This window comes from Panulirus ornatus, chromosome 10, assembly GCF_036320965.1.
Source record: "Panulirus ornatus isolate Po-2019 chromosome 10, ASM3632096v1, whole genome shotgun sequence".
NCBI classification, from domain to species: Eukaryota; Metazoa; Arthropoda; class Malacostraca; order Decapoda; family Palinuridae; genus Panulirus; species Panulirus ornatus.
The window spans coordinates 9,395,428-9,407,705 of record NC_092233.1 but is presented as its reverse complement, the minus strand read 5'-3'; the positions used below and the strand labels follow the sequence as shown (position 1 = coordinate 9,407,705).

General features: G+C 41.8%; 1 protein-coding gene across 3 annotated transcripts in view; it reads left to right on the top strand.

Annotated features, from left to right (window-relative positions):
* SMC2 (structural maintenance of chromosomes 2) overlaps positions 1-12,278 on the top strand; it is a 150,533-nt gene that overhangs the window by 112,877 nt on the left and 25,378 nt on the right. For all 3 annotated transcript variants that reach the window (XM_071665525.1, XM_071665524.1, XM_071665526.1), the window contains exons 14-16: positions 4,528-4,732; positions 5,677-5,798; positions 10,965-11,103. In XM_071665525.1, coding sequence (XP_071521626.1) covers positions 4,528-4,732; positions 5,677-5,798; positions 10,965-11,103 — 466 coding nt within the window. The remainder of the gene's footprint in view (positions 1-4,527; positions 4,733-5,676; positions 5,799-10,964; positions 11,104-12,278) is intronic.

Below are 12,278 nucleotides of genomic sequence, written 5' to 3'. Positions count from 1 at the left end.
TTAGAAAAGCAAATGGATTTGTATGTAGCATTTATGGATCTGGAGAAGGCATATGATAGAGTTGATAGAGATGCTCTGTGGAAGGTATTAAGAATATATGGTGTGGGAGGCAAGTTGTTAGAAGCAGTGAAAAGTTTTTATCGAGGATGTAAGGCATGTGTACGTGTAGGAAGAGAGGAAAGTGATTGGTTCTCTGTGAATGTAGGTTTGCGGCAGGGGTGTGTGATGTCTCCATGGTTGGTTAATTTGTTTATGGATGGGGTTGTTAGGGAGGTGAATGCAAGAGTTTTGGAAAGAGGGGCAAGTATGAAGTCTGTTGGGGATGAGAGAGCTTGGGAAGTGAGTCAGTTGTTGTTCGCTGATGATACAGCGCTGGTGGCTGATTCATGTGAGAAACTGCAGAAGCTAGTGACTGAGTTTGGTAAAGTGTGTGAAAGAAGAAAGTTAAGAGTAAATGTGAATAAGAGCAAGGTTATTAGGTACAGTAGGGTTGAGGGTCAATTCGATTGGGAGGTGAGTTTGAATGGAGAAAAACTGGAGGAAGTGAGGTGTTTTAGATATCTGGGAGTGGATCTGGCAGCGGAGGGAACCATGGACACGGAAGTGGATCATAGGGTGGGGGAGGGGGCGAAGATTCTGGGAGCCTTGAAGAATGTGTGGAAGTCGAGAACATTATCTCGGAAAGCAAAAATGGGTATGTTTGAAGGAATAGTGGTTCCAACAATGTTGTATGGTTGCGAGGCGTGGACTATGGATAGAGTTGTGCGCAGGAGGATGGATGTGCTGGAAATGAGATGTTTGAGGACAATGTGTGGTGTGAGGTGGTTTGATCGAGCAAGTAACGTAAGGGTAAGAGAGATGTGTGGAAATAAAAAGAGCATGGTTGAGAGAGCAGAAGAGGGTGTTTTGAAATGGTTTGGTCACATGGAGAGAATGAGTGAGGAAAGATTGACCAAGAGGATATATGTGTTGGAGGTGGAGGGAACGAGGAGAAGAGGGAGACCAAATTGGAGGTGGAAAGATGGAGTGAAAAAGATTTTGTGTGATCGGGGCCTGAACATGCAGGAGGGTGAAAGGAGGGCAAAGAATAGAGTGAATTGGAGCGATGTGGTATACTGGGGTTGACGTGCTGTCAGTGGATTGAATTAAGGCATGTGTATGGGGGTGGGTTGGGCCATTTCTTTCGTCTGTTTCCTTGCGCTACCTTGCAAACGCGGGAGAAAGCGGAAAAAAAAAAAAACATAATTCATACTGTCTGCCTTTATTTATTCCCATCGCCACCTTGCCACAGATGGAATAACAACCCCCTACCCCCTCATGTGAGCGAGGTAGCGCTAGGAAAAGACAACAGAGGCCCCATTCATTCACACTCAGTCTCTAGCTGTCATGTAATAATGCACCGAAACCACAGCTCCCTTTCCACATCTAGGCCCCACAGAACTTTCCATGTTTTACCTCAGATGCTTCACATGCCCTGGTTCAATCCATTGACAGCACGCCGACCCCGGTATACCACATCGTTCCAATTCACTCTATTCCTTGCACACCTTTCATCCTCCTGCATGTTCAGGCCCCGATCACTCAAAATCTTTTTCACTCCATCTTTCCACCTCCAATTTGGTCTCCCACTTCTCGTTCCCTCCACCTCTGACACATATATCCTCTTGGTCAATCTTTCCTCACTCATTCTCTCCATGTGACCAAACTATTTCAAAACACCCTCTTCTGCTCTCTCAACCACACTCTTTTTATTACCACACATCTCTTTTACCCTATTATTACTTACTCGATCAAACCACCTCACACCACATAGTGTCCTCAAACACCTCATTTCCAGCACATCCACCCTCTGGTGCACAACTCTATTCATAGCCCACGCCTCGCAACCATACAACATTGTTGGAACCACTATTCCTTCAAACATACCCATTTTTGCTTTCCGAGATAATGTTCTCGACTTCCACACATTCTTCAAGGCTCCCAGAATTTTCGTCCCCTCCCCCACCCTATGATTCACTTCCGCTTCCATGGTTCCATCTGCTGCCAAATCCATTCCCAGATATCTAAAACACTTTACTTCCTCCAGTTTTTCTCCATTCAAACTTACCCCCCAATTGACTTGACCCTCAACCCTACTGCACCTGATAACCTTGCTTTTATTCACATTTACTCTCAACTTTCTTCTTTCACACACTTTACCAAACTCATTCACTAGCTTCTGCACTTTCTCATGAATCAGCCACCAGCGCTGTATCATCAGCAAACATCTGACTCACTTCCCAAGCTCTCTCATCACAACAGACTGCATACTTGCCCCTCTTTCCAAAACTGGTACATATACATACTTGCCTGCCTTCAATCCATTCCCAGTGCCACCCCACCCCACAGAAAACAGCAGCGTCTCCCCCTCTCTGCATCAGCGAGGTAGCTCCAGGAAAACAGACAAAAAAAGGCCACATTCGTTCACACTCAGTCTCTAGCTGTCATGTGTAATGCATCGAACCACAGCTCCCAATCCACATCCAGGTCCTATAGACCTACCATAATGTTTCACATGCCCTGGTTCAGTCCATATATACACTAGCCTGAGTCAGGTAACCATATGACAGATGATGTAGATGATATTTAATATCGTAAAGAATATGAGAGTAACAGTGTGAGGGAGACCCACAGACTCTGCTACAACCATGAGTTTCTGACCAGTATGAAACCTCTTAAGCACTTTTTATTTCACCTTATGTCCTGTATTTCCATGACCACCAGTGTCTTTAACATTCTTTCCATACATGCTGGAATGCCTGTGCTTGCTAAGCAAGTTGATTAAGTAAGTATCTGGGAATAGGATAGCATTGAAGACAAATAAATGTATTTTCCCAGCTGGTGGGACACCAAGTGAATGGCATTATGCTGTGATGTAATTGAGGTATGCATATGTACACAAGTGCCTCAAATTATGGAGATACTCTATTAGTAAATGAAAATATTCTTTTAGACACTAAGATTATATCTCTAGAATATTTTTCCATTCTCTGGGAAGTCAAAGCAGTGTTGCATATTACAACATACCCTCATTCTAAAGTTTTGTAAGTCCAAATATAGTTCAAAGCATCATGATATGAGGCATACAAGACCCAGAAAAAAAGGAGCCCTCATTAGAAGAGAAAATCCCAAAACATAGCTCACTAAGAACAGAAAAGGGCATCTACAGTACATAGGTGACTGCCAGGTGATGAGTGAGATTCTAGAAATCAATATGAGTGATATTCATTGAGCCAAAAAAAAATCCTTAAAGATAGATTACCCAACCAACTTATCCTAAACATGAATCCTCTAATGTTACAATAATTGGACCTCACCACCTTGCCACAGGACTTTAAGAGGGCCATTGAAAATAGACCATGCACTCTAAGCCAGGTAATCTGTCCATGAATGGAGTGGTGAGAGAGATAATGCAAGGGTCTTGGAGTAGTGGGCCAATCTGCAGTATGTCAGGGGGTGGGGAGCTTGGAAGGTTTATCACTTTTTGTTTGCAGATGTCAGAGAGAAACTAGAAATTGATGGAGAGTGTTTGGAAAAGGAAAGTTTGAAGTAAAAGTGAACAAAAGTAAGGTAATGAGGCACAGCAAGGGGTGAGATATATTAATTTGATTGTGCCTTTAAAGTGGAAGAGTTGAAGGAAGGGAAATGCTTGAGGTGCCTGGGAGTGGAAGAGTGAGAGGAAATGAAGTGCTTTAGGTGCCTGGGAGTGGATGTATGTGGAACCAAGGTGCTGAAAAAAGTCTCATCCTAGGTACTTTAAAGACTGTGGAAAGACCTATTGTCTGTAAGGGGTGAGAAACTGGTGTTTGCGAATATAGTAGACCTGACATTATCTTATGGATGCTATTGTTGCCCTTTAATGGAAAAGTAAGGAAAAGGGTGGATGTGTTGGAAACAAAAAGTCTGAGGACATATTGTGGAATGATGTAAATGGATCATTATAAGAAATAAAATTTTTTAAGAGAGGTGTGATAATGAGCAGTTTGATTGAGAGGCCCAACCTGGACGTGCTGAAATGTTTGAGGCATTTGAAGAGGATGAGTGATTGGAGAGTGACAAAGAGGATGTGTTTGTCAGATTTATACATGAGATACAGGGAGACCAAGGAGGAAGTGAAAAGTTGTAGTAAAGGAGGATTGGGGCATGGGTGTCCAGGAGAATGAGAAGTATGCATTGGATAGATTGAGTTGGAGAAATATGTTATATGTGAGGATAACTTACTGCCATTGCACTAAATCGGGCAGGAAGAAGCAGCCAAGGTTAACTATAAAGGTCTTTGGGATTTGGCTGTGTATGGTAGCCTTTGATTTTGGTCTGTTATTCATGAAAGCTAAAGATTGCATTTGCACAGATTAGGTCATTGTTCGTTTGTTCTCGAGACTACCTTGCTAAAGCATGAAAGGCAGTTAGTATAAAAAGATTATTACTATTGCTATACATCTGTATATATGTATTTTTTAAAGAAAATCTTAAATTTTTTTGTTCTAGGTTGGCAGTGAGAATGTGCAGACTGCCCTATCTCTTGTCTGCTATGATCGTGAGTTGCATAAGGCTATGGAATGGGTGTTTGGCTCCTCCTTTGTCTGTCGTGATATGGATATTGCTAAGCAAGTAACCTTTGACAAGAATGTTATGAGGAAATGTGTCACATTAGATGGTGATGTGTTTGACCCTGCTGGTACCCTTACAGGTGGTAAGTAGTTGACACTCATTTTGAATTTTTTAATGTTCTGTATTCATCTCTTTTTCTAGCCTTTTCACCTCATGTTTACTTGAGGCATATCATGTTATTTACACAGTTTTCTATAGTACAGACTTTACCTAAAATTCATACTGTGCTATGTTCGTCACAGGGCGTACATGGTTAGGGCATGCCCAGCTTTATAGCTGAAGGCAAAGAGAAGTATGATATAGGTTGCACTTTGTCAGTTGCTATACCCTGGTTCAGTCCGTTGATAGCACATTGACCCCAGTATACCACATTCTTTTTATTACCGCACATCTCTCTTACCCTTTCATTACTTACTTGATCAAACCACTTCACACCACATATTGTCTTCATACATCTCATTTCCAACACATCCACTCTCCTCCGCACAACCCTATCTGTAGCCCATGCCTCGCTACCACCTAACATTGCTGGAACCACTATTCCTTCAAACATACCCATTTTTGCTCTCCGAGATAACTTTCTCGCCTTCCTCACATTCTTCAACGCTCCCAGAACCTTCGCACACATGCGCGCGCCCCCCACCGCCACCACCACCACCACCCACCCTGTGACTCACTTCCACTTCCATGGTTCCATCTGCTGCTAAATCCACTTCACTTCCTCCAGATTTTCTCCATTCAAACTTACCTCTCAATTGACTTGTCCCTCAGCCATACTGAACCTAGTAACCTTGCTCTTATTCACATTCACTCTCAACTTTCTTCTGTCACACATTTTACCAAACTCAGTCACCAGCTTCTGCAGTTTCTCACCCAAATCAGCCTCCAGCGCTGTATCATCAGCAAACAACTGACTCATTATTATCATTATTATTGTTCTTGTTGTTTTTGTTATTATTATTATTACTATTATTATTATAGTTATTGTTATTATCATTATTATATCAATTGTTTTACTTAATACAGGGGCAAGACGGCAAGGCAGTAGTGTCCTGGCTCAACTTGACTCCATACATGAATATCATGAGGAGTTAACAGCAAAGACTAAGCAGCTGCAACAAGTAGAGCAACACCTACACCATCTACAGGTTTGTAAAACATTAGAAACAAATAGATACGTGAATGAACATTTACACACACTTAGGCATATACACATGAAAGAAACAGAGAGTACCTGGGAGGTACTAAGAGTGGTGTAGGAACCTGCAAGTAAGGAAGAATTTAGTATTGCGTTGATTTTTGGCAATAGACAGAGAAGGGAGTAGTCTACACTGGTAAAGCAAAAAGTGGAAAACATCAAAATAGGCCAAAGGATACAGCAGCCCCACTTGTTTAATGATGAGAATGTCAAACTGAAAAAATATGTACTGCTACAGATGGACTAATAGTGAGTATGAGCTGATACACAAAGTTATTGCCAGTCATTTGGAGTTTGTCAGTTCTCTATTCCAATCGAACCCTGGGCATCTTGAAATGGTTAACTGGTTTACTATTTATACTCCAAGGTTTACTGAAACACAAGTATTTTATTCTTAGGAGGGGAAAATCAAGTGCGTACATAATTTTGGAACATGACATAGAAGGCCACATTTGTTTACATTCAGTCTCTTGCTGTCATGTGTAATGCACCGAAACCACAGCTCCCTATCCACATCCAGGCCCCACAGACCTTTCCATGGTTTATCCCAGACATTTCACATACCCTAGTTCAGTCCGTTGATACCACATTGTTCCAGTTCACTCTATTCCTTGCACACCTCTCACCCTCCTATATGTTAAGGCCCTGATTGCTCAAAATCTTTTTCACTCAGTCCTTCCACCTCCAATTTGGTCTCCCACTTCTTCTTCCCTCCACCTCTGACACATGTATCTTCTTTGTCAATCTTTCCTCACTCATTCTCTCCATATGTCCAAACCATTTTAGCATACCCACTTCTGCTGTCTCAACCACACACTTTTTATATCCACACATCTCTCTCTTTCCCTTTCATTATTTACTTGATCAAACCACCTCACACCACATATTGTCCTCAGGCATTTAATTTCCAACACATACACCCTCCTCCGTACAACCCTATCTATAGCCCATGCTTCACAAGCATATAACATTGTTGGAACTACTGTTCCTGCAGACATACCCATTATCGCTCTGCGAGATAAATTTCTCTCTTTCCCCACATTTTTCAATGGTCCTAGAACCTTCACTCCCTTTCCCACCTTATGACTCACTTCTATTTCCATGGTTCCATTAGCTGTTAAGTCCACTTCCAGATATCTGAAACACTTAACTTCCAATTTTTCTCCTTTCAAACTCACATCCCAACTAACTTGTTCCTCAACCCTGTTGAACCTAATAACCGTGCTATTATTCACATTTACTCGCAGCTAACTCCTTTCACGCACATTTCCAAACTCAGTCACCAACTTCTGCAGTTTCTCACTTGAATCAGCCAGCAGTGCTGTATCATTGGCAAACACTTCCCAGGCCCTTCCATCCCCAAGAGACTGCATACTCACCCATCTCTCCAAAACTTTTGCACTTCCCTCCCAACCATCCTATCCATAAACAAATCAAACATCCATAAGGACATCACACCTCTGCCACAGAGGTCACTCTCCTTATTCCTACTCATACACATGCCTTACACCCTTGATAAAAAACTTCTCACTGCTTGTAGCAGCTTACGATCCACACCGTATACTCAAGACCTTCCATAAAGCATCTCTACCCACCCTGTCATATGCATTCTCCAGATCCTTATATACATATGTTTGTGTGTGTGTGGGTATGTATATATGTATGTGAAACCATAGAAGCAGAAGTTAGTCATAGGGTGGGCGAGTGAGTGGAGGTCCTAGGAGTATTGAGGAATGCTTGAAAATCGAGGTTGTATCTTAAATGATGAAAGTGGGTATGTTTGAAGGTATAGTAGTCCCAGAGATGTATGGATGCAAGGCATGGACTATACATTAGGATATGCAGAGGAGGGTGTTGGAATGAAATGTTTAGGAACAGTATGTAGTGTGAGGTGGTTTGATTGAGTAGATAATAAATGGGTGAGAGAGAGAGAGAGGGGGGGGGTGTTTATTAGAGGAATGTGGTTAAGAGAGCCTAAGAGGGTGTGCTGAAATGATTAAACATGTGGAAAAGATGATTGAGGAGATATTGACATAGAAGATATATGTTTTAGAAATAGAGGGGACAAGGAGAAGGAGAAACGAAATTGAAGATGAAAGTACGGGGGTGAAAAAGAGCTTGAATGATCAGGGCCAGAACATATAGGAGGGTAAGAGGCAGGCACAGGATAAAGTTAATTGGAACAATGTGTCATACAGGGTTGACTTGCTGTCAGGAGACTGAACAAGGACATATGAAGCTGCTGGGGGGAAACCAATGAAAGATCTCTGGGCATTGGGGCATTGTTGTGCCCCAATTTTAGGGAGAATAAAAAGATGTTCTGGAAGGAGGTAAATAAAGTGCGTAAGACAAGGGAGCAAATGGGAACTTCAGTGAAGGGCGCTAATGGGGAGGTGATAACAAGTAGTGGTGATGTGAGAAGGAGATGGAGTGAGTATTTTGAAGGTTTGTTGAATGTGTTTGATGATAGAGTGGCAGATATAGGGTGTTTTGGTCGAGGTGGTGTGCAAAGTGAGAGGGTTAGGGAAAATGATTTGGTAAACAGAGAAGAGGTAGTAAAAGCTTTGCGGAAGATGAAAGCCGGCAAGGGAGCAGGTTTAGATGGTATTGCAGTGGAATCTATTAAAAAAGGGGGTGACTGTATTGTTGACTGGTTTGTAAGGTTATTTAATGTATGTATGACTCATGTTGAGGTGCCTGAGGATTGGCGCAATGCTTGCATAGTGCCATTGTACAAAGGCAAAGGGGATAAGAGTGAGTGCTCAAATTACAGAGGTATAAGTTTGTTGAATATTCCTGGTAAATTATATGGGAGGGTATTGATTGAGAGGGTGAAGGCATGTACAGAGCATCAGATTGGGGAAGAGCAGTGTGGTTTCAGAAGTGGTAGAGGATGTGTGGATCAGGTGTTTGCTTTGAAGAATGTATGTGAGAAATACTTAGAAAAGCAAATGGATTTGTATGTAGCATTTATGGATCTGGAGAAGGCATATGATAGAGTTGATAGAGATGCTCTGTGGAAGGTATTAAGAATATATGGTGTGGGAGGCAAGTTGTTAGAAGCAGTGAAAAGTTCTTATCGAGGATGTAAGGCATGTGTACATGTCGGAAGAGAGGAAAGTGATTGGTTCTCAGTGAATGTAGGTTTGCGGCAGGGGTGTGTGATGTCTCCATGGTTGTTTAATTTGTTTATGGATGGGGTTGTTAGGGAGGTGAATGCTAGGGTTTTGGAAAGAGGGGCAAGTATGAAGTCTGTTGTGGATGAGAGAGCTTGGGAAGTGAGTCAGTTGTTGTTCGCTGATGATACAGCGCTGGTGGCTGATTCATGTGAGAAACTGCAGAAGCTGGTGACTGAGTTTGGTAAAGTGTGTGAAAGAAGAAAGTTAAGAGTAAATGTGAATAAGAGCAAGGTTATTAGGTACAGTAGGATTGAGGGTCAAGTCAAGTGGGAGGTAAGTTTGAATGGAGAAAAACTGGAGGAAGTAAAGTGTTTTAGATATCTGGGAGTGGATCTGGCAGCGAATGGAACCATGGAAGCGGAAGTGAATCATAGGGTGGGGGAGGGGGCAAAAATCCTGGGAGCCTTGAAGAATGTGTGGAAGTCAAGAACATTATCTCGGAAAGCAAAAATGGGTATGTTTGAAGGAATGGTGGTTCCAACAATGTTGTATGGTTGCGAGGCGTGGGCTATGGATAGAGTTGTGCGCAGGAGGGTGGATGTGCTGGAAATGAGATGTTGTGGACAATGTGTGGTGTGAGGTGGTTTGATCGAGTAAGTAATGTAAGAGTAAGAGAGATGTGTGGAAATAAAAAGAGCGTGGTTGAGAGAGCAGAAGAGGGTGTTTTGAAATGGTTTGGGCACATGGAGAGAATAAGTGAGGAAAGATTGACCAAGAGGATATATGTGTCGGAGGTGGAGGGAACGAGGAGAAGTGGGAGACCAAATTGGAGGTGGAAAAATGGAGTGAAAAAGATTTTGAGTGATCGGGGCCTGAACATGCAGGAGGGTGAAAGGCGGGCAAGGAATAGAGTGAATTGGATCGAGATGGTATACTGGGGTTGACGTGCTGTCAGTGGATTGAATCGGGGCATGTGAAGCGTCTGGGGTAAACCATGGAAAGTTGTGTGGGGCCTGGATGTGGAAAGGGAGCTGTGGTTTTGGGCATTATTGCATGACAGCTAGAGACTGAGTGTGAACGAATGGGGCCTTTGTTGTCCTTTCCTAGCTCTACCTCGCTCACATGAGGGCGGAGGGGGATGGTATTCCATGTGTGGTGAGGTGGCAGTGGGAATGAATAAAGGCAGACAGTTTGAAGTGTGTGCATGGGTATATATGTATGTGTCTGTGTGTGTATATATATGTGTACATTGAGATGTATAGCTATGTATATTTGCGTGTGTGGACGTGTATGTATATACATGTGTATGAGGGTGGGTTGGGCCATTCTTTCGTCTGTTTCCTTGCGCTACCTCGCAAACGCGGGAGACAGCGACAAAGCAAAATAAATAAATATAAATATTTATGTATATCAACATTAAGCCCTTAACCAACAAGCCAGCCATGACCTGCCTATGCTGTGTCTCATGTTTCACTGACACCCCTCTAATAATGTGCTTCAATGGTGTACCCGAATTATGGTTCTACTTTTGCAAATCTACATAGAGTAACCCTAGAAGATTAATCCAACTTGTATAGATGTCTGTCATGATGAGTTAAGAGTTAAATGTACAAACGCCTGAAGAGCCCACAGTTATCCTTGTTACATTTTTTCTTGCTTGTTATCTTACCTTTCATCTGAGATGGCCATGGTTAAGGCATGTTTTTGCTCCTGCCATGTTAGTTCCTTTAAAAAAGTGTTCTTAGATATATTTGCCCATATGCGGAACTGATACACATGTTGCAGAAAATTTGCTTGAACAAATCTAATTTCTGCTTACTATTTGAAATGAAATTTGAGTTGCAAAAACAGCTTAATTAAGCTGGAAGCTCAGAGATATCATATATGCTGGTAAGATGTGTATGTTAGATGTAAATCATAGACAATAAGAATGTTAGATGAAGATTTTTTATTTGCCATTGCACTTCTTTGTCAAATGCTATCATGTTCCTCCACAGAGGAATGCAGATAAATACTCATCAGTAAAACAACAGTACACTCTTCGATCCCATGAACTCCAGCTGTGTCAGCAGAGGATACAACAAAGCACCCATTACCAGCAACAAGAAGAAGTCAATGCCTTGGAAAAAATGATGAGTTAGTTCACTTTTTCACTTTTTTTCCTCTTTTTAGATATGTACCCATTACTCTGTTAAACTGATTTTGAATTTTTTTTTCATCATTGCACTTTGGAATATGCATTTTTCCTTCACATTTTGACTAATATCCTGAGTAGAACATTTTTCTAGATATCGCTTTCTTCTTAGATATTAACCAGAAATGAATTGATTATAGTCAACAAACAGAATAGCCTAATTGAACTCATACAGGAATTTACAAGTTAGATTTTATCACATTACTGCAGTCAGTGGACTGAACCAGGGTATAGATGCCACATACATATCCTTTTGCTACTCTTTAAGTATTTCTCACACTCATTCTTCTAAGCAAACACCAGATCTATACATCCTCCACCACTCCTGCAACCACAATGTTACTTCCCAATGTGATGCTCTGCATATGCATTCACCCTCTCAGTCACCTTTCTCCCATACAGATCAGATACACTCAACAAACATATAACACTGTAGTTCAAACACTTACTTTTGTCCCCCTTGCCTTTATACAGTGGTAGCATAGATGCATTCTGCCAGTCCTTCAGCACCAGTCAACAACACAATCAACCCCTTAAGATATTCAGCTACAGTACCATCCACTCTAGCTGTATTGCAACATTTCATCTTACACAAGGATTTCACCACCTCTTCTCTCTTCACCTAACCACTCTCCATGATTCTCTTTGCTTACATCCCTGACCTAAATTTACACCATGCACCTGCCACCTTGTAATCAAACACATTCAGTAGTCTTTCAGAGTACATTCTCCATATCCTCCTCACCTTGTCACTACTTGTTACCACTTTCCCATATGCTCCACTCGCTGATTTTTGTTTGTTCTCATGTTTTCTCTCTCTATTAACTTCCTTCCAAAAATCCTATTTTCCCTGAAGTTTATAATACCCGCTTACCCCATTTCTCATTTGTACTCTTTTTTCAACTTCTGCTGCTTCCTCATGTACATCTCCCATTATTTGCACTGTTCATGCACCTCTCTCATTTCATTCACTACCAACTGTGCTGACTGGGAAGATTGGAGATACCATAAAAGTAAAGGAGCATTTTTTAAAGATCAACAAGACCTATGAAAACCTTACCTACATCGTAATAGGGAGGGCTGTGCTGATCTGAAAATTGTATGGTACCATAGAAGT